The 26,130-nt window shown below is 55.9% G+C and overlaps 11 protein-coding genes across 11 annotated transcripts; 6 read left to right on the top strand and 5 right to left on the bottom strand.

Annotated features, from left to right (window-relative positions):
- Window positions 1-268: 268 nt before the first annotated feature.
- On the top strand, window positions 269-1,873 carry F5144DRAFT_288702 (Tim17/Tim22/Tim23/Pmp24 family-domain-containing protein). Its single transcript, XM_066783789.1, has 5 exons — window positions 269-590; window positions 647-762; window positions 825-851; window positions 926-1,056; window positions 1,115-1,873. The coding sequence occupies exons 1-5, from the start codon at window positions 561-563 to the stop codon at window positions 1,489-1,491; spliced, it is 681 nt and encodes a 226-aa protein (XP_066641308.1). The 5' UTR covers window positions 269-560; the 3' UTR covers window positions 1,492-1,873.
- An 831-nt stretch (window positions 1,874-2,704) lies between these two features.
- On the top strand, window positions 2,705-4,953 carry F5144DRAFT_594044 (heterokaryon incompatibility protein-domain-containing protein; the record flags this gene model as incomplete). The annotated part of the gene is made up of 3 exons (XM_066790527.1): window positions 2,705-3,039; window positions 3,320-4,826; window positions 4,909-4,953. The coding sequence occupies 3 exons, from the start codon at window positions 2,705-2,707 to the stop codon at window positions 4,951-4,953; spliced, it is 1,887 nt and encodes a 628-aa protein (XP_066641307.1).
- A 944-nt stretch (window positions 4,954-5,897) lies between these two features.
- F5144DRAFT_288692 (uncharacterized protein) lies at window positions 5,898-6,799 on the top strand. Its single transcript, XM_066783788.1, has 2 exons — window positions 5,898-6,722; window positions 6,780-6,799. Exon 1 carries the CDS (start codon window positions 6,050-6,052, stop codon window positions 6,644-6,646), a length of 597 nt encoding a protein of 198 aa, XP_066641306.1. The 5' UTR covers window positions 5,898-6,049; the 3' UTR covers window positions 6,647-6,722; window positions 6,780-6,799.
- A 1,408-nt stretch (window positions 6,800-8,207) lies between these two features.
- Window positions 8,208-10,346, bottom strand: F5144DRAFT_577256 (ribosomal protein S8e/ribosomal biogenesis NSA2). Its single transcript, XM_066789191.1, has 10 exons — window positions 9,983-10,346; window positions 9,888-9,906; window positions 9,392-9,773; window positions 9,300-9,331; window positions 9,218-9,240; window positions 9,113-9,161; window positions 8,945-9,059; window positions 8,797-8,838; window positions 8,654-8,744; window positions 8,208-8,597 (listed from the first exon to the last, which is right to left on the bottom strand). Exons 1-10 carry the CDS (start codon window positions 9,983-9,985, stop codon window positions 8,562-8,564), a joined length of 792 nt encoding a protein of 263 aa, XP_066641305.1. The 5' UTR covers window positions 9,986-10,346; the 3' UTR covers window positions 8,208-8,561.
- A 321-nt stretch (window positions 10,347-10,667) lies between these two features.
- F5144DRAFT_577254 (uncharacterized protein) lies at window positions 10,668-12,427 on the bottom strand. Its single transcript, XM_066789190.1, has 2 exons — window positions 12,208-12,427; window positions 10,668-12,149 (listed from the first exon to the last, which is right to left on the bottom strand). The coding sequence occupies exons 1-2, from the start codon at window positions 12,211-12,213 to the stop codon at window positions 11,004-11,006; spliced, it is 1,152 nt and encodes a 383-aa protein (XP_066641304.1). The 5' UTR covers window positions 12,214-12,427; the 3' UTR covers window positions 10,668-11,003.
- A 258-nt stretch (window positions 12,428-12,685) lies between these two features.
- F5144DRAFT_514800 (ribosomal protein P2) lies at window positions 12,686-13,666 on the top strand. Its single transcript, XM_066786595.1, has 4 exons — window positions 12,686-12,910; window positions 12,998-13,166; window positions 13,231-13,360; window positions 13,414-13,666. Exons 2-4 carry the CDS (start codon window positions 13,008-13,010, stop codon window positions 13,458-13,460), a joined length of 336 nt encoding a protein of 111 aa, XP_066641303.1. The 5' UTR covers window positions 12,686-12,910; window positions 12,998-13,007; the 3' UTR covers window positions 13,461-13,666.
- A 430-nt stretch (window positions 13,667-14,096) lies between these two features.
- F5144DRAFT_577250 (kinase-like domain-containing protein) lies at window positions 14,097-17,671 on the top strand. Its single transcript, XM_066789189.1, has 2 exons — window positions 14,097-16,223; window positions 16,279-17,671. Exons 1-2 carry the CDS (start codon window positions 14,397-14,399, stop codon window positions 17,170-17,172), a joined length of 2,721 nt encoding a protein of 906 aa, XP_066641302.1. The 5' UTR covers window positions 14,097-14,396; the 3' UTR covers window positions 17,173-17,671.
- An 81-nt stretch (window positions 17,672-17,752) lies between these two features.
- Window positions 17,753-18,849, bottom strand: F5144DRAFT_577249 (mitochondrial 54S ribosomal protein bL21m). Its single transcript, XM_066789188.1, has one exon. It carries the CDS (start codon window positions 18,729-18,731, stop codon window positions 18,030-18,032), a length of 702 nt encoding a protein of 233 aa, XP_066641301.1. The 5' UTR covers window positions 18,732-18,849; the 3' UTR covers window positions 17,753-18,029.
- A 1,059-nt stretch (window positions 18,850-19,908) lies between these two features.
- Window positions 19,909-20,788, top strand: F5144DRAFT_577247 (uncharacterized protein). The gene has a single exon (XM_066789187.1). It carries the CDS (start codon window positions 20,289-20,291, stop codon window positions 20,520-20,522), a length of 234 nt encoding a protein of 77 aa, XP_066641300.1. The 5' UTR covers window positions 19,909-20,288; the 3' UTR covers window positions 20,523-20,788.
- A 1,041-nt stretch (window positions 20,789-21,829) lies between these two features.
- On the bottom strand, window positions 21,830-23,212 carry F5144DRAFT_594038 (uncharacterized protein; the record flags this gene model as incomplete). Its single annotated transcript, XM_066790526.1, has 4 exons — window positions 21,830-21,879; window positions 21,995-22,119; window positions 22,161-22,912; window positions 22,946-23,212. 4 exons carry the CDS (start codon window positions 23,210-23,212, stop codon window positions 21,830-21,832), a joined length of 1,194 nt encoding a protein of 397 aa, XP_066641299.1.
- A 1,036-nt stretch (window positions 23,213-24,248) lies between these two features.
- Window positions 24,249-25,641, bottom strand: F5144DRAFT_288415 (thioredoxin-like protein). Its single transcript, XM_066783787.1, has 2 exons — window positions 24,803-25,641; window positions 24,249-24,734 (listed from the first exon to the last, which is right to left on the bottom strand). The coding sequence occupies exons 1-2, from the start codon at window positions 25,287-25,289 to the stop codon at window positions 24,412-24,414; spliced, it is 810 nt and encodes a 269-aa protein (XP_066641298.1). The 5' UTR covers window positions 25,290-25,641; the 3' UTR covers window positions 24,249-24,411.
- Window positions 25,642-26,130: the final 489 nt, after the last annotated feature.

Raw genomic sequence — 26,130 nt, 5'->3', positions numbered from 1 at the left:
GTCAGATAGGTATGGTCGGTGTCTTGTCCGGATACAAGTCGCCATTGATCATAGCATCGTCAATATCACCAGTCTCAAAAGCAGCACAACCTTTTGCGGCGTGGGTTGCAAAGGGTTAGGGTGAGAAACGTAATGTACCGATTGGAGGGAAAGGCCACGATGATGATGATGCGGACAAGAGGGGCGCTTTCACATGCAAATCCACTGCCTGCACAAGGACCCCTGCGTCATTCCCCGCGGGGGGCGTCACAACCCCCAGCATGCCCAGCCCGCCAATCCTTCTCCCTGTTACAGGGGTTTGAGCCGACAAGTGCCGTCTCCACGGCTTCCACAAGTCTTAGCCGAACCTCTCCCGTCTCGACGTCGCTCCAGTTCCTAACAACAATCCCGTATCCGATATCCCTTCCCCAGGTCTCTCGACGCTCTCCGATTCTTGACGCATACCCCGATGCGGTAGAATCCGCTGTCCGACCTCCGTTGCACGCAGTGCACCCACCGAGCCGAAGCGTCGCGCGCCCACTCACCCAATCCCGCCCGCGTCGCCGAATTGCCGAGGCACCATGTCGGCCGCCGCCCTGGAGAGCCTCAAGGTGCGATTTGGCCAGATGCTATCGAGAAACACATTCTGACCGCGCGCAAAACCCAGGCTGCCGCCGAGCGCATTGTCCTCGACCCGAAATACCACTCCCTGTTCGCCGTCGTCAAAGGCGCGCGTAATGGCGCCGTCTACGGCGCCAAAGTGCGGTTTCCGCATGCGCTCGTGTATGGAGGCCACCACACAATACCCTCATGTGCGACACAGAGGCTAACACGATAAAATCCAGGATGATGATGCTCTTCCGCTCCGGAACGTATGTCAGCCCCTACCCTGCCCTGCCAGCCCTCCTCTCCAAACCGCAAAACTGACCTCCCCCGTCTCGTCCAGCCTCCGCGAAAAAGCACGGCTCATCTTCCGCGCGACAAGCATGCACGCCTGCAACCTGGCCCGGTTCGCCACCATCTACAAACTCGCATGTCTGTTCCTCAAGCACTACGTCGCGACACCAGGCAAGGAAGGCAAGCGCACCCACAAATCCCCCCCAAAAACACCAAACCTAACCCCCCCCCCCTCCAGGCCCCTACGACAGCTTCTTCGCCGGCCTCCTCGGCGGCTACATGGTCTTCGGCGGCCGCTCCCCGCGCAGCAACAAAATCCCCAGCGTCAACCAGCAGATCGTCATCTACGTGTTCGCGCGCGTGGTGCTGGCGCTGGCGCGGCTGGCCGTGAAGCCGGGCGTCGGGCTGCCCGTGGTGTCGGAGCCCGAGACGAGCGCGGCCATCTCGGCGGCGGCCTGGCCGCTGTTTGCGAGCGCGTCGTGGGCGCTGGTCATGCATTTGTACAGGTGGCATCCGATGGAGTTGCAGGGGAGCTTGAGGAGTAGTATGACGTATATTTATGGCGATTCGGAGAGGTGGGAGGGGTTGAGGACGTTGTTGTGGCATAATGCGTGAGGGGTGGTTGTCTGGGGGAGTGCGTGGTTGGAAACATTTGCTGGCGTTGGGGGGACGGTTAGATCTCGTGCTTTTTTTTTTTTTTGTTTTTGTTTTTTTCTTCAGCGTATGGTTTTGCTGTTGCCCTGGATCGGCGAGTGGGTGTCTCGCGGGTGCATGTATATGTAAATACGTACATAAAGGCATGGGTCGGTTTGCACTAGACTGGCGAGGGCGGTTAGGTGGGCATGTTGAGCGTCGCAGTTGGAAAGGCCTAAAGTCGTCGGAACAGGGTTACTCAACACCAGTCGCGGCCATGGAGACGGTAGAACACAAACCACACTATTTTGGTGAACCGGGTCGTGTGTGAGTTGGCCCAGTGGGCGCACCGTGCCACTCGCGCAATATAAACAAAGTTCGGGCAGCCGATTTCCAACGAGGACCACCACCTGACTGGGTAGCTCAGCGGTTATTCGGTGGCCCTCGGCCCACGGGCCAGCTAGTTCACCATCCTCAAAATCCCGGCCGTAAGGGGAGGCTCTTGGTTCGAATCATGATGCTACCGTGGGTTTTTCTGGGAGGTATCGGGCCGCCGATAGAGTCCTCCACTTCAGAAATAATCACGCAGCCTGCATCGGCCCGACGGGGCATCACCGGGCTGCAACTGGGCACGGAGTAAACCCCCCGAGGGGTTTCGTAGCCGGCTACCTCCCTTCGGGGGGCTAGCCGGTGAGCTTTTGCTTTTTCGAGAGACTAAAATCAAATGACCTTTTGGAGTTCCCTCCTCTTGGCTGAACATCTGAGCGTTCTCGATGAAGTTGTTTATAGGTATGATTGAAATAATAACCGAGGTAGGTAGGTACCTACCTATTAGGTACTCTCCTTAGTTAACTTGTACTTTCTGGAGCTTATCTTGCTTTGTAGATACAATGTTACCTTCGTTGTCTTCTTTTCCTGAGATTTTCCTCTTCCATACTCGAAAGCTCAACGCAATGAAAGTCCACTTGGACAACGTGTGCCATGGCCCCCAAATTTCCTCAGCCTAGGTCTTGGTCGCCCGCGGCCCATGTCAGCCTGCATGATGTGTGTCTCCCAGACCCGCTACCCCTCACACTAGGCACACCAACTTAAATCAAGGGACAGTGGTTCAGCAACTACAACTCACCAGAGACGCGCCACCACACTCAAATTAACATGAACGCAAGGGAGCCAGTCACGGGACCACACCTCAGCCATGCCGCTCTGCCAACGCTGCGCTCCTCTTACCATCAACGAGCTAGTCGATAATGACGTCCTCTTCCACGCCGACATGGGCGCCCTGAAGGCAAGCGCGGAGCGAGGCTGCGAATTTTGCTTACTGTGCTGGGACGCTGTGCACACCACGCAAGAACCCCGGGTGACCAAGCTTATTCGTGGTGAATCGGCCTGGCTGGAGGGGGAGTCGTGGACTCCGACCGTCTGGCTCCGCGGCGTCAACTTTTCTGACCGCGGCGACGCCGGCGCGAAGGTCGAGGTCACCTGCGGAAAGCTCCGCGACGGAGGACAAGGAGTCGGGGAGCCCGAGCCGGGGTCGGACTACAATCCACTACCATCGGTACGAGGGACTATCGAGATCTACGAGTATGATCTGTGCCACACATCACACATGTACCTGGTGCTTCACTTGAAAAACTGACGTTCCTGTTGGAAGACTTCCAGGAAAGCCTTCCATGTTTCGACTCCGCGGGCGCCGCAGCACTGCCGATTGCAACCCGGAGCTGTACATCCCCTTGATTCGAGACTGGCTGTCCTCCTGCTGCGAGAAGCACCCAATTTGCGGTGGCAACACCCCCCTTGATATGCCCACAAGGGTCATCGATGTGGGCAGCCCTGGCGCCCCGACTACACATGTGCGTCTAGTGGCCACGAACGGGCTGCGTGAGCGCTACATAGCACTATCGTACTGCTGGGGGGCAGACACCTCCGGTATTCTCATTCTGAACGCCAGCACCCACGCGGCCCTGACCCAGGGCGTACCGGAAACGCAACTGGCCAAGACGCACCGGGAGGTGGTGTCTCTGGCTCGTGCGCTCGGCATCCGCTATGTATGGGTGGACGCGCTGTGCATCATCCAGGGCGACGCCCAGGACTGGGAACGGGAGTCCAAGGCCATGGCGGAGGCGTACGGCAACGCGGCCCTGACCGTCATCGCGGCGCGGTCCGCGGCGTCAAAGGACGGCTTCATCACCAACGATTCTCTCCGCGCGCAGCGCCGGCCGAGCCCCTGCGTGCTGCCGGTGGATGGCTCGGTCGATGCCGGTGTGTTGGCTGTCGGGCCCCTCCGCTCCGATTCCTACGGGCCCGTGGCCGGGCGGGGATGGTGTTTCCAGGAGAAGATGCTTTCCCGGCGTGCTGTGGTGTTTGCAGAGGAGCAACTTGGCTTTTATTGCGCGGTGAAGGGAGTGTGGGAGAACGGCGTGGCTAAACCAAATCTCTGGCGTCCAAGGTTCCTCCAGCGGCCGGTGTCGTCGACGGCTACCACCAGTAACAGCGGAACCCCAAAACGGCCTGCCTACATGACTGCCCAGGACGAGATGCTCCAGGGTTGGTATGGACTCCTAACCCAATTCACCGCATGCCAATTGTCCAACCCGCACGACGTCTTCGCGGCCATCATCGCCGTCGCGCAGCAGGCCTCCCGCGTTCTCAACTCGCGATATCTCGCCGGGATATGGGAATGCGATATCGTGCGCGGCTTGCTCTGGAGACCGGCCCACCATTTCCGAACCGAACTTGCCATGAGACAACCGACAACACGTCCCAAGCCGTCCAAGTTCACCACGGGAACGGGCCCCGTCATCCGCGCACCCTCGTGGTCGTGGGCCGCGGTAGAAGGGCCTATATCCTTGCCTTTGGGGACCCTCGGGTTCACCCCGGGCTCAGTAGCAAGGCAGCGCGACCCGGCGTATCCCAAGATCCGCCCAAAGCATTCGAATCCCGTGCGGTGGTCGGTCGATGATAAGGGTGGGATTGACGCCCTGCATATTCCGGCATGTGAGCTGCAGCTGGTAGGCCATGTAGCCAAGGTCCGGGTGCTTACAGAGCCGGTACTCGGCTATATTGACGCGAGAATGGGCCAAAGATATATCAGGCGGGCGGGGGCCGTGGCAAACGGGGTACTGCTTGCTGAGCCAATCCCGAGTGGTGGTACGGTAGGGGGTGAACCCTGGGATCAGGTTGTCGGCCTGGCATTCTTCGATGTTAAAGCGGAGAGAAATGGGGTTGAGTACGCCTGGTGTCTCCCAGTTGTGCCGGACTTGGGACTTCTGTTAGAGAGGAAACCAGATGGCAAGTTTAGCCGTCTAGGTTTTGTTTACGTTCAGAAGTTAAACTGGTTTCGAGAGCAGGGGGAAGGGGAGATCTGTTTATGTTAGACTATCTATACATGTAGACAAGTAGGAAGTGCTGATTCCTTGGACAATCAAGATGGTAGAAGCCCTGTAGGAGCTGTCTCAGTTTATGAGACTCCTTATAGCCTTCACTGCGGAACCTGATTGGCCGGTTTGATGGATCGGTACCTGTATCCCCTCGAGGTCTAGCATCTACTCCATGGTCCTTATCATTAACAACCTGAATTAATCCGACTTAGGTTTACAGCTCTATCACTAACTAGCTCGCCGAGTTCGTATTCTTTAATGTACTTATGATTGAAACAACGATTACCCGTTCTCTTCATTCCTCCCTAGCGACGGAGGCGATGATTAGGTAGGTACCTATTTCCAGTCATGTTCAAGTCCGAACACACACTTGGTCTTCGATTTGACTCACAGAGTAACATCATTGCAGGCAACCTTTTATGACTCTATCCTGCCTGTATTATCATTTTCGTTCCATGGTTCTTGTAACTCTTTTAGGAATCGTGCATGCTGTTCCCGAGAATTAGTCCCTTGGCTGCCTGCAGTGTGGTCGGGTCACTCGGGTGTGCCTGGAGGGTGCCTGTCTGGGGCTGGCTGTTTCTATCCGCAACAGACAACAAAGTCCTCAAAACAAACCCCTTACCCCAAAATGGCGTGGCACCCGATGACAAGTGGTCGCGCATCGTCATGGTGCCCTCCGAGACCCTCCAAGTGTTCGAGCCCACAAACCTGCGAACCACGCCCCGCGCTGTGTTGTCACTGGCGTGTAAAGCTGCCCAACGATTCAACGAATGGCAATTTGGGCAACCGTCATTGTTCGAACCACTGTTCGAGCGCAGCGTTGAGCCACAGAGTCGCGTCATACCTGTTTCTCTTTAGTGTCTATCTGCGGCCACATTTACAGGCCCGAATTCATTATCCCGGCGATGAAGACATCTTCGACTTCCCGGCCCGCGCAGCTTCTCCCTTGCTCGACCCGACTCTGCTCTACTCCCCATAAATCCCAGGATGAGACAGCGCATCTCTCGCCTCATGTTGCAAACCCCCATCATTCGCCCTATACCAATTAACACGGTCTTCCCCGAACCCACACGAACCACAACCGGCATCTCACCATAAGACCATCCCCTTATTCCTACTCGCACACCTAAACACACGCCACCACGACCACCACGGCCACCACCATGGAACCCACCACCCACTGCACCATCTGCACGACCCCCCTCTCCCCCACCCGCCCCCACCCGACCTTCCCCTGCTCCCACACGCACTGCCTCCCCTGCCTCCGCCGCAACTTCACCCTCAGCACCGGCACCACCACCACCCCCACCGCAGGAACCTTCCGCCCCGTGCAATGCTGCCCCGGCGCGCGCCTGCCCCTCCGCGAGCTGCGCGCCCACCTGCACCTGCAGTCCGCCGAGACGGCCGCCTACCGCGCGCGCCTGGCCGAGCATGATGCGGCCGAGAAGCTGTATTGTGCGGTGGCGGGGTGTGGGCGGTTCATTCCGGTGGTGTTAAGGGATGGGCGGAGTGGAAGGTGTAGGGGGTGTCATGGAAGGACTTGTGTGCGGTGTGGGGGGAGGGCGCATGTGGGCATGGGGGTTTGTGATGGAGTGATGGGGAGGGTTCCTGTTGGGGGGGTGGCTGGGGGGAAGAGGGCGGCGCTGGAGGAGGAGGCGGAGATGGGGTTTCGGAGGGTGGTGAGGGAGATGGGTTGGTACGTATTTGTTGCTTTCTCTTTGATGTGTGAGCAGGGGGTTGGTTGTTGTGCGAGATGCTGACATAACTGGGGGATAGGAAGCGCTGTCCGGCGTGCAAGCGGTGGGTGGAAAAGACGGAGGGGTGTAACCATATCCTGTGAGTCACCTTCCTCGGGTATGCTGAGTGTTGTGGTGATATAACTAACAAAAACAGCTGCTTCTGCGGGTGTCATTTCTGTTACCGCTGCGGACGAGCGCCTTATGGATACCACGGCGATGATTGCGCCATGTGATTAGGGGCCGCGGGCTTGATCTAGGACCAGGTCTGGGATGGCAACCTCCTTTCTTCATCTCACATCATTTCTTTTGTTGCTCCATCTTGGACAGGCGGCGTTGGGCAGGTTATATAGGTACCTGGTGCTGTGTCTCCTCGAAACCAGTCGACAGCGGTACTCATCTTCAGGCGTTAGGGAACGGGGTCTGTACGACCAACTTTCATTTGTCAACAGAGCAGCGAGGCGTTTGCCGGAATGGGGCTCTTTTATCTGGGCGGGAGATTGTATGCAAGTGACGAGGATGGCCATCTTCTACCTTGTCATTTGATGAAGGGGTTTGTGCCTAGTCAATTTCAGCCATTCGGGGTGAGGTAACGCCATTTAGGAAGTAGTTGCAGTTATTGTGTTATCTGCCCTACTGGTCCTCCGATTTTTCTCTTTCGTTCCTGATTGTAAGTGAATCGCAGTCCCAGATCATCCACCGCAGCTCCGTCTCGGCTCCTGATTGGAGCGGGTTACACAGTCGTGGGCGAGACGGCAACAAACATACCAATATGCTCTCGCTTTTTGAACCTTTCGGTCCTGGAAAGCACTTTGAAGGAGCCGCAAGGTTGTGTATACCGTATTAAACGAGTCACGGAAGGCATCAACGTAGTTCCAAATGGGATTCCCCCCAATGGCCCTGGATGACTCTTGGATCGGCGATGATATGAGGTAAGGTATCTATCTATAATGTTTGTATGCCCAAAGCCCAGAGGCCTCTATGCCTGGCGGTCCCAACCCTAAGTCAGCGCCGAAGGCAAGGTCCGTATGGGTTATGAGAAAGCAAGGTTAGGAATATTTAAGCTGGTGACGGAAATATCGATGAGAGGCAAGGGTGAATGCTCACAAATCGATCCATCTCGTCATCGCCCGCATAGAAACCCGCCAGCATCAAGTTTAGGATCTCTACCATGGTTGAGTAGTTGTAGTGTTTGGAATGGGAGCTGCGCGGGCCGCCTACCGCGCAGACCGAATACCAACCGGGCAAGATGCTCACTACCCCTGAGGTAGTCCAGAAAAGACGTCGCCTCTATTGACGTCCCGACCTGGCTAATTATGAACTTCACACTTACATATCCCCAAGGTTAACAGATGGTACTCCTGGGAGATGATAGACAACAGTTGGGGTGGGACGAAATACGCACTTTGACGAGGGGATCCGTTAAACGCGGCCGGGCTGAGAAAACCGGGGTTCGCGCGCCTAAAACCCCCATTCGCCAAGCTATGCGGACCTAGATACACGGACGCGGTCACAGGGAACACCATCAGCGGTGAAGCGGGTGTGGCTGCAGGCATACTCTGCTCTGCGGCGAACCCGTGAGGCTGGCCATGTACCCCCACAAGAGTCCCTTCCGAAAGTGGGTGAAGCTCAACGTGAAGAAGAGGGCATAAAATGTTGAGATCGGGGAGTTTCCAAGCCGAGTGTCCTTCCCATTGCGTGTTGGTCACTAACTATCAGCCGAATCTCTTGTTCCTGCCCCTCCCGGCTTCTACACATGAAACGCACGACACATCACGATGGCAACCGAGTAAACCCGCGCACAGATGTAGAAGAGCTCCCAAAAACAATACATTTATAGAAGATCACGTCAACCATCTCCAACACCAGACGCCATTCCCATGCCAGCTTCTGTAGTTTTGCAGAACCACCCAGATATACTCAGCATCAAGCCCAGTCGTTATACCAAAAGAACGGCGTTCAAGCAGCCGTCGTTCTAAAAAATGGCGCGCGTCAGCAGATGACCAGGTGAAAAAAAGCGCCAGATCTTACCTCGGGGTTGTTTGTGATCTGCGCGTAACGGCCCCAAGCAACCTTGCCCGAAGCTGTGACGATACCAAGATCCGAAACGTTGACCTCGATGCTGCGCCTTAGTCAGTAAATGCTCATCCAGAGCTGGGGATAGAGAAGCATACATGGTTCCCTTGGTCAACACCCCAAGTTGCGTATCTTGATCTCTGGTTAGTACACAAACAGGGGAAGTGGGCGGGTTCAGGGACCATACAACTAAAGCAAAAGGTTAGCCAACAAATCCGTCGTCGAGGCTGTCACTCTACAACTTACAGAGGGTTGCTCGGGTTCTTCTTGACACCAAGGATAGGGAGCTGGACTGTAACATTGAGAGTCGGGTGTGTGACGTTGGCCTTCTTGTAACGCAGACCCATGGGCCGAATGAAGCCTACATACTGTCAGCTCTACTTCCACCGGCCTTGTTTGGTGGTCACAACTCACGTTCGTATTTGACCGGCCGTCTGGTAAAGTCGGGCCCGACAAACGTAGGCTGTGACATTGGTCAGCATCAACTCTGCCGTCTTTTTGTTGCTCGATCAAGCCAACCTTTGTGACCACACGCTTCCACCCTGTTGCAGAAATCGTCAGCATAAGCACCGGCAAACCAACCCCCCGAAAAGCAACATACCCTTCTTTTGGACCTTCTGACCCGTCTTGACACTATACCACCGTCAGCCAAACCTCCTCCCCCATCACACACCAAACCCCACCAGCACGTACACCTTGAACAGCTCCTCCTCGCTGATACCCCTGACCTTGGGGATGGGCACCGAGAAGCGCGCCGCCTTCTCGGCGCGCTTGTTCTTGATCTGCGAGCTCAGGGCCTTGGCGGTGGTCGGGTTGGCGCGGTCGAGCAGGTAGGCGGGGATGGCCTCGGTGGGCTCCTTCTCGGCGGGGGCGCCCTTGACGTTGCGCTCCTCGTGCTGCTTGATGGCCTTGCGCATCTGGATCTTCTGCGCGTGCCGCTGCTTGGCGTACAGCTTGGCCCGCAGGCCGCGCAGGTTCTGCGCATTCTCGCTCTGCTTGTGGCCCTCGCGCGCCGCCTTCTTGCGCGTCCGCTCCTCGTGGTCCAGCCGCTTGCCGTGGAGCTTGCGGTGTCTCTCTGTGGGTTGGGTAGCCCTGGTTAGTCTCTGGAGAAGGTTCTTGCTCGGTCGGGTTGCGCGAGGTGAGAGGGGCGGTATAGCTCGACGCTGCTAGCTTAGGAAGGGGAGCATACCGATATACTCGTTCTGGGGCTGTAGTGGTTGTAAAACATGCGGTTAGCGAGGCTTGTTCTTGTTCAAGACCATTTAACAAGGATGGGTTGCTGACCATGTTGGCTGCTGGTGCCCTCGGAAGGGACTGGGAGCTTTAAAGATAGACCACGATTGAACTTGGAGACCCCGATTCGCTGGGAATACCAAAGGACCTTTGAGAATGGGGGGGTCTTAATTCAGCCACGCGATCTCAGCGACGTTGGCCGATAAAAAAATCGACGGGCTTATCGGATTGCAAGTGGCAGGTTCACGGTGGGGCAAATGCAGGCCGTCCACATCACCCATTGGCCACCCAGCTCCATCTCACCAAAAACCAAACCTCTACGAAGCACGTTCGCACCCTCTGGCCAAGAAAAAGCCGAACTCGAAAGGGGAGTAAGAAATCAAGAAAAGAGAAGGAGAGTAGAGTAAACCGAACAAAAAACAAACAATCAAATCAAGGACGTCGAATTAGATGTAGTCCACATGGCTTTCTTTCCGTTCCTGGTCGAATGTTTCTCAGCAGCTGCACAGCACACTGAAGCTTGGCTTTTTTGCATGGGGCGATTCGCTTGTGGTGACCACCGGCGGGCAGTCAGACGGCAAGTGGGGAGACGGGAGGTACCGAAGCAAGGCACGAGCAGGCCCGGCCGTGTATCGTGTAAGCCGGACCTCCGGCCCGGAGCGGAAAGCTGGAGTCGGTGGTCAGCGGGAGTGGGTTGGAGCTCGCGCGAAAATCAAGTAGAAATCACCAAGAAACCGGAGCATTGCCAAAGGAGACTCGGGACCGACCATGGCTAATGGACCTAGGTTACGGGATGCGATTTACACAATAAATAAATACATTTAAATACAATCGCTTGCTAGATATGGTCTGCACCGCCCCACTCCCCGCCCATGGACTCCTTATGCTGATGCAGAATGTCGATGCTTGTCCCTCTAGTGATATTAACGCCAGGGCCTCCAGTAGTCGCCAGAAAACACCATCACCCAGTAGAAGATAAAATGCACCTGAACACTTTGTTCCTTGCGCCGCCCATTCCATACCTAGGTATCTTGCCAGTCAGTTCCAGATCCGGGTATCGCCGTCGACACGGTTAGCGACCAGCCTTGGACTTGGTGGCCTCGAGAAATCTACGCCTCCGTTCCTCCTTTTCTCGCTTCAACCGCTTCTCCAGAGCCTCCTGCTCGAGATCCTCGCGCCGGGCTTGGCGGTCAGCCAGCTGCTCCTCGTCCTCAATATCCGATATGCCGGCCTCCATGTCAGACTCCTCTTCGTATGAGTCGTACCGATACTGGCGGCCAGTGTCATAGCCAGGCGCCTCGTCCTCGTCCTCGTCATCGACGATGAAGTCGTCCATCTCCTCCTCTTCCTCGCGACTCCTCCGCGAAGATGAGACAGGGCCACCGTATCGAGGTCGATCACGAGGCCGTCCTTCAGAGCTAGGGCGACTTGTTGCGCCGGATTTAGAGACAGTCGACGAGCCGGGCCGCGGTCGTGCGGTACCGGTGTATCCCGTTGTCGCCAGCGCCGCCTTCTTGACTTTCTTCTCCTCAGCTGGTGCCGCCTTCTTGGTATTTGCCGACCCGGATGGGAGACTACCCCGCGCACCAGGAAGCTTTGTAACGTCTCGAAAAGACGCGCTTGTAGGGCCGGTCCGAGCAGTCGTCGGTCTTCTCGTGCCTGTCTTTGACTTCCTTGCGTCTTCCACCTTCAATTCCTTACGTTCTTTCATTGTCATGTTCCGTTCCACTGTCTTGTGCTGAATCTTTCCCAGAGACTCCCTGTGCTCTGAGTTGGCCTTTGCACGCGCCATGATCTCGGCATAGGACCGCTTTTTTGGTGGACCAGAATCCGTAGGGCTCGGCCGGTTGGGCGCCGGTCGAGACGGCAACGGTTTGCTGCCATTTGAAGGCCTTGTCCCGGCGCTTCCAGCTCGAACTTGAGGTACACTCGGCTTGTCGGTCAAGGACCTCTTTTCCAAGGCAGGCCGTGCCTTCGAAATTGGCTGGTCGCTAGAACCGCCAAGTGGTCGATCCGCAAGGCGAGGAGATGGTCTTGGCGAGTTGCCGCTCGGCCTCGAGGACTTCTCCGATAGCGAATCAACGCGAGCCACTTTGGTGCCTGTCGGCCGAATATCATCCTCCGCCTTGCGCTTTGGCAACCCCGTGCTCGGACGGGATGCCGGGGTCGAAGGCGCTGACGGCTTCTCGCCGGTGATGGATGCGATCAAGTCGAGAATCTAGTGAGGCATCGGTCAGCATCGGTCACACGACAACGCAAAATACATCTGAGCTTACCGGCATCGTGACGGATGCGCCGTGGTGACGGGACCTAATTACCACGATGTGCGTAGACCCTCCCCAGCCTCACACGAAGTATTTCCGCCAAGGCATCGAGAACCAGCAAAATCAGCTTGCAAGCTTGTCACAAGTGTTATCAGTGTCTCCACTGGATTTTCCGGGACTGCTGTTAATCGTGTCGCTGTGGAAAAAATCCAGGAAAATTCCGCTGCGATTTCGAGGGGGGGGGGGGAGGTGCTAGGGCGGCTTTTGTTGGCAGTGAACAAAGAAGTTTGCGTGCTCGACGGCGCCCTCAGCCTTCAAATGTTGGCCAGCAGCCGCCTTTTAACTCGGAGGGGGCGCCAAAAGACCCACATAAATCAAGCCAGGCCGGGCCATGCGGGTCCAGGCGATGTCAACTCGGAGCCAGGTGCGACCGGTTCCGGGATTTGGCCAGATTGTGAACAGATGGATTGGACCCGAACAAGAGCAGCGTTCATTACGTCAGCCGCTCTTGTTCCTGCCCTGCTGCCCTATCGATGGGTCATGTGAGATGTGGGCCCGAAAATTGCGGGGCTCACAACTACAGAATTGGAAAATAAATCGGCCCCAAGAACTTTCTCAGCAACCCGATATCACGACTAGAATTAAGAAGAGTCTTTCTCCGCCCAACTTGCGGTTAAAATTGATTGGCATCTCTTGTTCTCCAAACACCTCACAAGTGAGTCTTACGTTTTTACAGCCGGCGCAACCGCACGAATTGAGGGCAAGCGCGCCGAGACTGCGGGCCAATACTGACCGGGAACAGAACCGTCAAAATGAAGCACCTCGCCGCTTACCTTCTTCTCGGCCTCGGCGGCAACGCCTCCCCCTCGGCCGCCGATGTCAAGGCCGTCCTCGAGTCCGTCGGCATTGAGGCTGACGACGAGCGTCTCGAGAAGCTCCTGTCCGAGCTCGAGGGCAAGGACATCAACGAGGTACGCAAAACTCCCCGCTATCGAATGCAAAATGGACCAAATTTGTTAACACAACGTGATGCAGCTGATTGCTGAGGGCTCTTCCAAGCTCGCCTCCGTCCCGTCGGGCGGTGGTGGTGGCGGTGCTGCCGCTGGTGGTGCCGCTGCCGGCGGTGCCGCTGAGGAGGCTCCCAAGGAGGAGGCCAAGGAAGAGGGTACGTACATCTACATGCGCCACGATCTTAAAGCTGTACTAACTTTCCCACAGAGAAGGAGGAGTCCGATGACGACATGGGCTTCGGTCTCTTCGACTAAGCAACTCGCCACAATCGCAATCAAATCGATCATGTGGTTATTTCCGAGGCAGGCCGGCCACACTTGCGCATACCTGCGGCATTCCTGGAATCACCAAGGAGTGTGTCGTGATGTTGGACTTGTGGAATATCCAAGCCCTTGCTACCGCCAACGCGGGCTATCATCAGTATAGACTGGAGCAATACAGTGCGGCGGTCTCTTCGGATCTATTGGGTTCTCTTGATGCGTGATTCTGTAAACTTGGGCCCACGGAGTGCGAGATGCGCCACCATGTTGCATGTGCGCCAGTGTTCCCCATGCCTCCCGCTGCAGCGGCGCTTTCGGGTGGCGGGCTACGGGTGATCGGTGATCGGTGACGGATGGTTAAAAAATGCTGACGTCTTCCGCTACTGCACAAGATGCCAGGGGCGCTTTTCCCCGCTAGAATGACTCGTGCAGCAGCCAAATCCTCCGCAAATATGAATGCTGCAGCTAGTGCATGAAGTGATACATTGCCTCAGGCCAACTTGCCAAGTCTTGTCTGCATGAATGCAACGCGGCCAACGCGCTTTTTCTTTGATTAATGATTAAAGCGTCCAATTGGGCCGTTGCCCGGTCAACGCGTCGGATGCCGCTCTTTCGACATGCAACGGTGGCCCACACGAACAATTGGAGCAAATTCGACAATGGCGGGTCCCCCGGCTGTTTATCTTGCAAAGCTCCCCTCCCCCGAACACCATCCATGCAAGCGCATGCAGAAGCTTCGACAGTTGGCACTTGCAATTCGATTTACTCCAATTCCTTCTTGCTTCAATTTTGCATTTGCGCCAACTGTTCGTTTGCTTCCGCTGCTTCAGCAATCTCGCTTGTGCTTTAACCGCGCTGAGGAAGGAGCTTCCGACGCGTGGATAGCACCGCGCCTCGATTTGAGATCCAACGCCCCAATTGAACCTCAACATGTCGCCAACGCCTGCGGAAAGAGGTGCCCGATATGCGCCGGTGGGCAGGAGGACGTCCACGAGATTGGCCCAGCGCAGCCAGCCCTCGCAATACCGGAATCTCGATGACAGCTCTGACGATGAAGTGCTCAGTCCTATGAAGCTGAGCGCCATCACCAAAGCATTACTCGGCGGCGGTCACGTTTCCGATGCATCATCGACCAATGCGCCTGCACCTGCTGCGCGGCGCTCCTCAATTCCAACTCCGTCCCGAACAACCAACGGGGACCAGGGATACCTGCGGAAGAGAACTCAGGAACCCGACAACGCACCTACCTCAAAACCACCAACATCGGCCAGCCGACCCCAGTCGCGGAATGCTTCGAGAAGGAGCTCTATCCCCGCGCTTGGTCAGACAGCATCCAGGGACCAGGGGTCTCCGGTGCAAGGCGCCCGTGCGACTCGCCAGTCACGGAGGGAGAGCAACCTTTCTCCTAAACAGCCACCTCCGGTCGGCAGTCGAGATAACAGCCCCGCCCCCAGGAAGCGGGTTGTGCGCCTTAATGCTCCCCCTTCGGCCAACGATGCAAATGGAAGTCGCCGAAATAGTCTGCGGAACTCGTTTTCATCGTCCACCCGAGGGAAAAGACCGGATAGCGCCGAGGGCCACAGAACAAAGACCGCTTCTTCCCCTGTTGTACAGCAAGACCGCTCGGCCAAGACCCCGGTGCTGCCGGTGAGGACGGTCAGGATCGCTGTCGGGTCCTCAGGGCAGAAACCAGCGTCTGGGAGCTCGTCTGATACTCGTCCCAAGTACTCCACACAATTTGCTGACGTCGAGGGTCGAAACGCTGCTGGAGCCCCGGCCGCGTCCTCCGCCGCCGTGGCCCCGCAGGCTTCGTTGAGGGTGAAGCGAGTTGGGAAAACCCCGGGGAGCTTCCTATCCGGCCCCGCACGCCGCGGTCGCCGCAGGCAGAGTGAAGAAGATGGAGATGGTCAGTTTGACGCGGATGGGTTTGGCTTGGGTCAGGACATCGGAAGTCAACAGGCCGAATCGAGACAACAGGAAGAGGCTCCAATTCCCGCTGCCTCCGACTATGCTGATCTTGCCGCCTCGGGGAGCCCCGTCAGCGCCAGAGATTCCGCCAGAGACTCTGCTCGGGCCGCTCTTCGCAGGCATAAATCTACGTTCATCACACCGGTCAGCCAGAGAAAGTCAGAACATCAGCACATGCCGCTCGCCTACCGGATCCCAACATCACCAGCTCAAGAGCCTATCAACCATGACAAAGAAAACGAAGCTCCAGTTGAAGTAGTGCCTGTTGTCCCCAGCTCCCTCCGGGTATCCAACCCCCCTCCCTCGGCCTCAAGCCACAGGGGTTCGAACGCAATCGCGCCCACCAACCCGGGAGCCGTCGAATCCCACCAAAAAGCCTTTGTCGCCCCAAACAACCACATCCTCACCGCGAGGTCACATAACGTCGCTCAGAGACCTGCACCGCCCCCGCCGCCGAAGATGTCGGTTGTCGAAACAGCCACTGCTGCAGCCGGCGCCTCCACTGCTGTCCAGTCTAACAAGAAGAGACAATTTTTACTTCGTGTCAACGGCAAGACTTACACGAGAATAGACTCCCTCGGTCGAGGCGGGTCCGGTAAGGTCTACCGTGTCTCGGCCGAAAACGGGAAGCTTCTTGCCCTGAAGCGGGTATCGCTCGAAAACCTAGACGACAGAACCATCAAAGGATACCACGGCGAGATCGACCTATTGCAACGGCTAACCGGAGTCAACCGCGTTGCTCAACTCATTGACCATGAATTCAATGCCGAAAAGAAAATGCTTAGCCTGGTGAGTCAATTTTTGGAGTTACATTTCGCAAATGCGTTCGCTAACCCGAGCCTAGGTGTTGGAAGCTGGTGAACTCGACTTTAACACCTTCCTGCGGAGCCGGCTGTCGGAGGACTGTCGATTGGACCCGGTTTTCGTACGGTACTGGTGGAAGGAGATGGTCGAATGCGTCCAGGCCGTCCACGAGAAGGATATCATTCACACCGACTTGAAGCCCGCCAACTTCGTCCTCGCCCAAGGCCGGCTAAAAGTCATTGACTTTGGCATCGCTAATGCCATCCAAACTGACATGACGGTCAATGTGCACCGCGACGCACAGATCGGCACGCCAAACTACATGTCCCCCGAGTCACTGATGGATTCCAAGGAGTACGCCCTCACCTCAGCCTACAAGGGCCAATTCAACGCCCCATCGTCCCAGCGGCCGAAACACTTCAAGCTCGGCAAAGCCAGCGACATCTGGAGCTTGGGCTGCATCCTGTATCAGATGGTCTACGGGCAGTGCCCGTTTGCGAAAATCGTCAACATGATGGCCCGAGTGAACGCGATCAAGGACTGGGCTCATCCGATTGAGTTCCCCGAGCACACGGAGCACGGCGTGCGCGTGCCGCCGAGCCTCGTCCGCACCTTGAAAAGGTGTCTCAGCCGCGACCAGACACAGCGGCCGTCCTGCGAAGAGCTGCTTTCTCCAACGGATCCGTTCCTGTACCCTATGGAGCTATCCAACGACATCTTTACTGCTGCCGACCACGGCAAGGTCATCCCTATCACGCCTGAGCTTCTGCGGGATGTAGTCTGGGATGTTGCGCAACGCGTCCGCCGCGGCGATGCGGTCGACAACGAAGTCTTGCAGCTGTGGCCAACGGCGTACTGGGCTAGTTGCAAAAAGTCGTTGGCCATGCGCAATGGGTTGAGCGGCGTTACGCCTGGTGCCGGAGACCAACCATGACCACTGGAGAAGCACAAACACATGTGTGAATAGCTGTTGGAAGATCGGAGTTGTCGGTTTAGGGAAAGACGGAGAAGATGTCATGATTTGAAGACCCCACATTGTCGCATTCTTATACCCGGGGCTGGAAGGACGTTGTTTTTGTTCTTGTCTAGAGATTTGGGAGCTTGTAAGCTTGGAGTTTTTTTGGAGGAGTTTGGGTTGCAAGACTGGGGTTCCGTTTTGGATACTGAGAAGCCTCGGTGTTGATGGGGCCACTGCCGGAAGGCATTGTTATTGTTTAATGATCGGAGCCTGTGCGGTTGGACCTTGTGCTTTTCTTAGAAAGAGAACTAATTTTTCCCGTTACTGTTGCCATCGCTAGCCTCGTTGTTAACGTTGGGTCTACATGCGTGACGCCTCCCATTCTAGGTACAGATTACCCATTGAATTGCGAGTTATGATGAAGATGGAAAGGTATCATTGCAGTTTCTCCAAGCGACCGTTCCACTTACCCAATACACCTTTGTTAAGCGTTTCAAGACCCCCTTCCTCCTTTGTGAAGCAGAAATCAAATCTCTCGTTCAACACTGAACCATAAACTAGCTCGGGTGGAAGGGAGTTGAGATGTCAAGTGCCTAGCTCTCAGTAAGCTTTAGACAACACTTTGCAGTCACGATGAAGTCATGCAGCCAAAATGCCGAAGGGTTGTGTGCAATGGCATCGAATATGATACATGTCTACAACAGCTCCTCCTCATCTTACAACATCAGCAACAGCCTACGATAGGCTGTGTTTTCCAGTAGACCACCCCGCCGTCTCTTCCATCCCCAAGCCAATCCCGCAACTCTCCTTCCTCTCTCCCTCCCCCACTCAACTCAACTCTCCTCCGCCACCACCTCCGTCCTAATCTTCAACTCACTAATCCGCAACGTCGTAAACCGGTGCTTGCTCGTAACCGTCTTCGACCGCCGGCACCGCCGCTTCTTCTTGACCATGGTGCGCATCGGCTCCGCCTCCGTCCCCGTCACCACCGCCCGGCACTCGAACAGCCGCTCGTCCACGTAGGGCGCGCCCCGTAGCGTGAAGTCCCGGCTGCCCACCGCCGTCGCCCGGTTCAGCCGCAGCACCATCCCCGGCGAGACGCCCGGCATCTTGAAGGGCAGCCGCACGCTGTCGCCGGGGGTCACCAGGTAGGGGCGTCCGTGGATGTGTACCGTGATGTAGTGGCCCGGTTGGGCGGCGAGCGCGGGGAGCAGGGCGCGGACGGAGGCGCTGAGGGGGGTGGGCGTTGTGGGTGCGGGTGAGAGGGGTGGTGTGCGCCGCGGGCGGGAGGGGGGTTGGTGGTTTTGTTGGTGTGAGGATGGGGCGGCGGTGGGTGGTGCGGGGGCGCTGGTGACGAGCGTGGGGTCGAGTTGTTGTGTGCTGGGCTCGACGTGCTGGGTGGTCTGGTTGAAGAAGCGTGCTGTTGCGGCGACGGCGGGCGCTGTGGTTGCTTTCGTTGTCGGGCGGGCCGCGGGGAGGAGTCGCGAGACGGGAGCACGCAGCTCCAGCACGGAGCGCAGCAATGCCCTGCTCATGGCTGGTTTGGTGGGTTGTCTGTGATCGATTGGATCGGTGGCGGGAGGGGTTTCGGCCGTCGCGTTGCGGTGTCGGCTCCGCGATGGGCTGGTCGTCGTGGTATTCGATGTGGAAAATTCGGTGGACTGACCACCTGAGGTTGGCTGCCGGGGCCGGCAAAATTAGGTGGGGCGGATGGCAGGGGCTCACCGAGGTGAGCGGTGGGGTTGCCGTTTTGGCCGTATCTTCCCATTTGGGCGGGTCACCCCTTTTTCAGTAAACAACTTAGGAGAGCAATGCAGGTGTCTTGAGTAGGTAACTCAAGGCACTCCTTTCAAAATCGCACAATCCAGTGGGCCCTGGCGTATCACTGAAGTACCTTATTTAATAATACATTCCCCTCCAATTTTCGGTGACTCCCAGGCTTCGTTTCCCACAACAACTCGAATCCACGATGTTAATGTTGACCTATTTTAACAGGGCCGCTTCATGGCGTCCCTGGACCACATTTACAAGATAAATTTGTCAGTACACTAAAAGGCATAAGTGCGCCAGATAACAAACAACCTTATTAGCAACCCCTTGACATCAAATTACATAGGGGTCGTAAATGCCAGTACCGTTGACTAAGCTCTTCTCTCTTTGTTCAAAGTCACAATCTCACAATTCAAAAGACACTCACTCCAAACTCGTTTTACCAATCTTATCTTTGTTTAACTATCCAAAAAAACCACTAAAACTTACTGACCATATTATCCAAAAACTCACATGGGCGGCAACTCGAAGCAACAATCTCTCGCCCCACAAACAAACCACTCACTCACTCCCGAGTCACCCCTCACCCCCTCACTCCCTCATTCATTCACACTCACACCAACGATCCCCTCTCCACCCTTATCGCATCCGCCGACACCCACTCCATCGTCTCCGCACTACCCCCCGCACCCCCCTCCCCCCCCATCATCAGCTTCATGTTCTTCAGCCACCCCTTCGTCCGGGCCTGCACCACCGGCATCAACTCTGCCCTCGCCCGGCTGCTGCTGCGTGCCAGCGATGGGAAGAGCGGTGGCGAGGGTAAGGGGTTGGGTTTTTTGACGAGGCGTTTGGGGGGGGTTGGGGTGTTGGTGTTGGTGTTGGTGTTGGGGGTGGGGTTGAAGGTGAAGTTGGGGTTGGGGTTGGGTTGGGGTCTTTGTTTGGAGCGGCTTCTGTTGATGGGCCGGGTTTGTTGTGGGTGGGTCTGTGTCGGGGCGGAGGATTGGGGTGGGTTGGCGGTGGTTATTGCCAGTGGCTTTCTTCTTTGGGGGGCCGTGGTTGGTGGTGCTGTGGTTGCTTTTGCTGGGAGTCGGGGTCCCAGGGCGAGGGGCGGTGGGACGAGGTTGGGGTGCCGTGGTTTCCATGTGGTGTCTTTGGGTGGTACCGGCGGTGGTGGTTCGTAAGCGGATGCGGCCCGGGGCCGCTGGGTTGGCGGCTGTTGGGATCTTTGGCGTGTTGTTGTTGTTGTTGTTGTTGATGTTGATGATGATGATCGTCTGGTCCGTGTTGGGCTGACGACGGGGCTTGCGCAATACGACTCCGGGATGCTGGCCGTGCGGCTTATCATCATGGGAGTCCCGCGCGGAACTGTCCTGGTGGGAGGGAGCTGGGCTTGGGGCCTTACCTGGGGCTGCTGTCGGGAGGCCTGGATTCGTGTCCGGGGGTCGTCGAGCGCCTCTGTTTGCCCGGGGCTGAAGTGGCGGCCGTTGCTGCGAGATATCGAGTTGTCGGCCCTACTCATGGTTGGCTGGAAGGGCATTCTTGTCTGGGCTGTTTGAGACCAGTTGTTAGCTTCAGGAACAGGATTGGGACTGGGGGGGCTTGGGGGACGGTAATTTGGGTGTATTCGCCGCTCGCCGAGACGCGGAGGGGCCGGTAGCACCTCTGGCTGTGCTGGAGATGGCCGCTTGGCCGCCCGCTGGCTGGGAACTCTTGTGTAGATGCCCATCTCGGCATGCGCCGTTCCCGTGGGTGACGGGGTCTGTGGAAGTGGTGCAAGCGATTGTATCGGCTTACCTCTCTCTCTCCGTGCCCTCTCGACCCTCTGCTGTCGCGATTCCTCCTCTTGTTCTCTCGACTTACCTCTCTCCCTCTCCTGTCTGGCTCTCTCCACCCTCTCTGCCCTCTCCATCCTCTCTGCCCTCTCTATCCTCTCTGCCCTCTCCATCCTCTGCAGCCGCAACGCCTCCTCCTCCGCCCTCTTATTCTGCTCGTACTCACGTGCGCTCGCCAGCGCCCTCTCCTCCAGCTCCTTCTGCCGTTGCCACAACTCCTTTTCTCTCATTTTTTGCATGTTCAGTTGCCTCTTGGCGCATGTTACTGAGCAGACGGTCGCGATGTCTTGGTTGACGTTCATCAGGTTCCTACAGTCCATACTCCTTCTCCGGAAGATTTGGCAGCAGAACACAGGGGACGCTTCTGCCTGAATTTCGTAGTAACTTTGGCATCGCCTCATCTTGCCTTTGTGGGCGTGCCCACATCGATAGTGACAGATATCTAGATGACACATCGTGTCGATTTCGCGTTGGTGACGGTTTTGGTAGCTGTGTAGCAGATTTTGCTTCTAATAGATCCATGTGACGTATGGGAGGAAGTAGGATCGGACAAAAGGGGCTCCAGATCTTATATACCTCCTTCATTGTTCTTTGTTCAAGAAACACTGTTCCAGAGTTGGCTATACAATGGCATCATCCCTTAACTACGCTGTCAACCTTCATTGCCTTTGTTCTTCAGCCATGGGACCAAGCAGGTTCCTTGTTCAACTGCCAATCACGCCCGAAATTCCCACGTTCTTGAAAATATACCGTGTCTCATGTGGATTGGAGCATCTGTTCAAGAATGACGAAGCGAAGATAGGCATTTGAATCACAGAGTTATCGGTCCTAGTTGAAGGCACCTACCTAGGTATCTTTCGAGGTAAGTCTCCATAGCTTTTAAATTAGATCAGGCTCATGAAATATGTAATAGAATTTAGGTTTTTAGTTAGTAGCTCACAGCTTTCATTGTGTAAAACCCCACAGTCTGTATAGTCACAGATGGAGTTTACGGAAGAGCAGGCAGAAGGCCGAGGGACTGTAACCATACTCTACATAATCACGACATGTTCACTGGAAATATGGGGAGATGGCCCGGGGCCTTGCGAGTTATGTCATGTTAGGTACAATGTTGTATGATAGAAGTACATGATAGAATACCGGGTCTTTGGTAAGATCCCAAACAGGCCTGAGGGAAGGTGCTGCCAAAAAAGAACGCGTGGCTCTCGTGATGAAGAGCGAGATTATTTGGCGGGGTCCTTGGGAGACGGGTCCTGGGTCACGGCCTAAGCGAACAACTCCTTCCAGGACTCCTGCGGAATGGGCGGCCGTTCTTCCAGAGCTTCGTCCTGCGTAAGAAGCCAGTGATTGATGAGCCAGAACTCTGGTGTGTTCTTCAAAGGATTACCCGTGCGAGTTACTATGTCGTTTTCTGGGGCATCTGCTAACGCCTTGAGATGCTGCTCAGGAAGACGCTCCAGTTTCTCCCCAAACGTCCTGCGCACCAGGTACTTCAGGGGCTCTAGCGTGGCGGTGGGAGACCAGTCGGGCGCTTGCGACTTCTCACCCGAATCCCACCTGACCATGTCGGAGGCCACGCTAAGGATTTCGTCCGCAAGGCCGGCGTCGTAGACGATCTTGACCATGTCAAAGAGAAAAATATACACGCCCATGGTGCCGGCCCGGAGCAGCACCTCATCATTGCATGGGTCATGGGGAATTAAGGAGCCGTCGTCTGCCGTCAAGTGTGTTCGGTCCGGCAAGCCGAAGACTGTAGTGACTAGGTGAAGGAAGGCCAGATCCAGAGGGCTCAGTGCGGCGATGAGGTTCTGGCGAGCCCTGTGAATAACTCGGTTGAGGCCGTCTTCGCCGAAGTCCGGGTAGGGCGGTGTCGGGTCAAGCGCAAACTCGTGTCGAATGGTTGCCTCGCAGTCCTTTATGCGGTCCATAAGCTGCAGAGTCTCCTCGAAGTGGCCGAGGAAACGGAGCAGCGACCCTGGGATGACATTCTGAGACAAGCGGGCCGTGATGATGGGGACAAGGAGCCTTAGAAGGATGGTCGGGGGTTCGGATTCTAACCTCGTCCTAAATATAGTCGTGAGCATGGGGCAAAAGAACCTCTCGAATGAGGTCGCCTTTTCGTGGTTTAATATCTTGCTATACATAACCGTTCGAAGCTCAACTTCACCCACAACCTCGAAGTTTGTCGGGCCGAGAACAGTGGGTTTCACGTGCAGGGACGAAATGACGGGCCTATCGAGCGGCTGGAACTGTGGTACTAAAATCAGGCGGCTGATCCTAGTCTTTGCAATGGATTGCTCGTATGACTTGATGAGCTTCCTGTTCGACTGCGATGTGTTCATCAGAGCCCGGATGTCGCAAAGTTGGAGTTCCTCCGTTATGAGGAGGACGGTCTCTGGGGTGAGAATGGACATTGTGGATATCGGGTAGGGATGAGAGCTGCTTGCTGTTGGTAAGAAACTTGACGAACGGGGCTGCTTGATGCTCTTGATAAGAAGGAGAAGAATATTGAAATCTGGATGGAGGAAGTGCATGTACATCGGTATATATCTATTAGCTCAACCCCTAGTTGCGATCCAGCCATGTTTGTTCTAACATTTCCCACATAAAGCTGTTCCACCGCACATACCCAATGTTCCACACGTGGTCTGCCAACAAAGAACAGCCGGCGTTTGCACAACAGGAGGAAATGACTGGCTTATCACTGGCCGGGTAGGCACGGCTGGGGCTGGAAATGATTGTCTTGGGACCGACAAGCAATTGGCAGCCTGATCAAAGCGATAAGGCACTGGTTTATGGGCCTCAAATTGTTCCTTGCTACTGACCGGGTAAGTCGTTAGGGCTGGGAATTGATTGTCTAACACCGACCGAGCAACTAGCAACTTGAGCAAAGCGACGATACATCGAAAAGATTGAAGTCCACGGTTCTATACACTTCTCGGCTTCAACCACGGGGCCTTTTATTTACCCTTACTCTCTATTATCCGACACCAAGCCGTAACATTGGCATATGGCAATGACTGGATCCCCCCTCCCCCCTGCCTAACATCCAAGATCAAGGTCGCATGAGACGCTGGTGGTTGACCCATCGTGTATGGCAAGTTTGCCCAAACAAGCCGAATATCGTCCTTCGGGGGGGGGGTATGCATATTATCCCGGGCCATGTCATGATGCCCGGCCCGCCCGACGCTTCTATTCATTCCTGTAGTGAGGTAAGCCGAGGATGACCCAGCACAGTGGTGGCATCTTGTTGCAACCGCCGTAATCTGTGGAGATATCTGCTAGCCTACCCACCGACCCTAGCCATGCACTGTCCGCAAGATCCCGTCGGTAGCCTATCTCAGGGGAAGAGCGCTGGTTTTGAGTGGTCCTGAGCCGTCTCGTTCATGGCCAATTCTCGAGACATACTTGCTTCTTGGGCGTTGCAATTCTTTCTCTCCTGGGCGAAAGACTTCGGGCTCAGGCTCGTGGGCACCAACCCCGTGCCACGCCTACCTAACAATCCCCCACGCAAGCACGAAGCCTCGGTACGAAGCCTGCGCCACGGCTTCCTGGGGACAATGCCGGCGCAATCTTGATAGAGGACATCGGAGCCAAGCTAGCGCCATCGAACCTAGGTGGCCTTTTGAGCACTCTGTACGAAGCGCAGCGACACGTTGATCTTGGATTGCCCGAGCGAGGCGATCTTGTCGGCCAGTGTTCTTTCCCTGTCCATGTCGGAGATGTCATCGCCACCGCCAATGCTCTGCCCGTAAATCATGATATTCGGCACCGTCCGCCGGCCCGTCATCTCTCCCAGCTTGGCCTGGATTTTCGCCCCCAGTGGATGTTGGTCTAGCTCAACCACGAACGGCGTGGGCTCGATGATGTACTTGTCGAGGAGAACACCCTTGGCCATCTTGGAATAGGGGCAGTATGATTTGGAAAAGATGATGACTGGGGGGAGTGCAAGTCAGCAACCATACTTATTCGGCACATGATTGGGGCAGCAAGAAGGAACATACTTGGAGACTGCTTCAAGATGGTGTTGAGCACACCTTCCACTTCATGGTCCTCTTCAGATTCCTCGGGTTGGGTTTTGTCCTTCCCTTCCGGCGCAGGCTTTTCCTGGCCACTTGCCGAGCTCCCTACACCGACGACTTGTGCAGGCGACTCGGGTTTGTTGGGTCCCTTGGCCTTTGCGTTTTCTTTCGCTTCTTGCTCGGCTTTCCGCAGACGGTCGGCCATCTGCTTGGCCTGGATACGGTCCTCCTCGTCGACAATCCCATCCCCGTTGACATCGTGGTCGGCAATGACCTTTTGGCCGGCAGAATTGCCAGTTCCGCCACCGTCGCCACCGGCTCCGTGGTGGTTGTCCATGGCGTTTACGGTCTTGGAGTAGAAGTCGTGCAGCGACTGCTCGCTAGATTGGCGGTTGTGAAAGAAGATCAGCGTGACAATAGCGGCCAGCACCAGGTAGGTGATGACACGAAAACGCCTTTGCGATCTCATGATGGGTGGTGGTCGTGGTGGTGGTGTTGAAGGCGCGGGTTTGTTGAAGATGATGCGCTTGTTCGAGCTTGTCGAACTTAGACGGGTTATGTTACCGTTACAGTTCAAATCTGTCAGTATCAGTCTGGGGTCAAACTGGGCCGTGTTGGGGTCGACATTGCAGTGCGCGCAACATCGAAAGGCGTCGAGGGGAAGGTGCTTCTCTCGGTATTCTTTTGACTGGGGTGTATGTTGTTGCCGCGCCGCTGCATCCCAAAGCGGAGAAGCTCCCGCATGTAATCTTGAGAGGAACGAGAAGGCACCGTGCGAATGCTCACCATAGACACCTCAATGCAGGGTAAATGGGTTATTTGGCTGGCATAATTACAAGTTCAAGTCAACGTCAACCAACTCACCAAACTGGCCATAACCATTTGAGTAGTTTTATGCATAAATACATATGATTTTGCGCATAGAGACATGGGAGTTCTACCGAAAACACCTTGTTAAAACCCATCGCGAGACAGTAACACTCTCAATATCACACTGTATGTACCGGTACTGTGGGGTCCACATGCTTGAATAAGTGCAGCTTACTGTAATAACACGCGCCGCCTCCTGTTATTCCTGAAGGTTGCGGTGCTTGCACAGTCGTTCGCCGTTTCCACCCTGACTCAAGAACCCTGCCCTAGGCCGATGGCTTGACTATCGCAAGCTATCAGATTAACAACACCAGATATGTGATGCGCTGCTAGGTCCTGCGACTTCACCCTCGATCGGGTAACAAAAGGTTAAAACGCTACCATTGCCCGCACTGTCGCGGTTGTTCAACCATTCGGGTATGTACGAAGTAGATCACCAC

Source organism: Chaetomium tenue, assembly GCF_020726465.1.
Source record: "Chaetomium tenue strain MPI-SDFR-AT-0079 chromosome Unknown F5144scaffold_5, whole genome shotgun sequence".
Classification (NCBI taxonomy): Eukaryota; Fungi; Ascomycota; class Sordariomycetes; order Sordariales; family Chaetomiaceae; genus Chaetomium; species Chaetomium tenue.
This window is presented reverse-complemented; position numbering and strand designations above follow the sequence as displayed.

Coding starts and splice junctions, on each gene's coding strand:
- F5144DRAFT_288702 (XM_066783789.1), top strand. CDS start 561: ATGTCGGCCGCCGCCCTGGAGAGCCTCAAG. Junction 591..646: donor CCGCCCTGGAGAGCCTCAAG/GTGCGATTTGGC, acceptor CGCAAAACCCAG/GCTGCCGCCGAGCGCATTGT. Junction 763..824: donor CGGTTTCCGCATGCGCTCGT/GTATGGAGGCCA, acceptor GATAAAATCCAG/GATGATGATGCTCTTCCGCT.
- F5144DRAFT_288692 (XM_066783788.1), top strand. CDS start 6,050: ATGGAACCCACCACCCACTGCACCATCTGCACGACCCCCCTCTCCCCC.
- F5144DRAFT_577256 (XM_066789191.1), bottom strand. Junction 9,241..9,299: donor TCAGAAGGTCCAAAAGAAGG/GTATGTTGCTTT, acceptor TTTCTGCAACAG/GGTGGAAGCGTGTGGTCACA. Junction 9,162..9,217: donor GGAAGCGTGTGGTCACAAAG/GTTGGCTTGATC, acceptor CCAATGTCACAG/CCTACGTTTGTCGGGCCCGA.
- F5144DRAFT_514800 (XM_066786595.1), top strand. CDS start 13,008: ATGAAGCACCTCGCCGCTTACCTTCTTCTCGGCCTCGGCGGCAACGCC. Junction 13,167..13,230: donor AGGGCAAGGACATCAACGAG/GTACGCAAAACT, acceptor AACGTGATGCAG/CTGATTGCTGAGGGCTCTTC. Junction 13,361..13,413: donor GGAGGAGGCCAAGGAAGAGG/GTACGTACATCT, acceptor ACTTTCCCACAG/AGAAGGAGGAGTCCGATGAC.
- F5144DRAFT_577250 (XM_066789189.1), top strand. CDS start 14,397: ATGTCGCCAACGCCTGCGGAAAGAGGTGCCCGATATGCGCCGGTGGGC. Junction 16,224..16,278: donor AAAAGAAAATGCTTAGCCTG/GTGAGTCAATTT, acceptor ACCCGAGCCTAG/GTGTTGGAAGCTGGTGAACT.
- F5144DRAFT_577249 (XM_066789188.1), bottom strand. CDS start 18,731: ATGAGCAGGGCATTGCTGCGCTCCGTGCTGGAGCTGCGTGCTCCCGTC.
- F5144DRAFT_577247 (XM_066789187.1), top strand. CDS start 20,289: ATGCTGGCCGTGCGGCTTATCATCATGGGAGTCCCGCGCGGAACTGTC.
- F5144DRAFT_288415 (XM_066783787.1), bottom strand. CDS start 25,289: ATGAGATCGCAAAGGCGTTTTCGTGTCATCACCTACCTGGTGCTGGCC. Junction 24,735..24,802: donor CATCTTGAAGCAGTCTCCAA/GTATGTTCCTTC, acceptor CACTCCCCCCAG/TCATCATCTTTTCCAAATCA.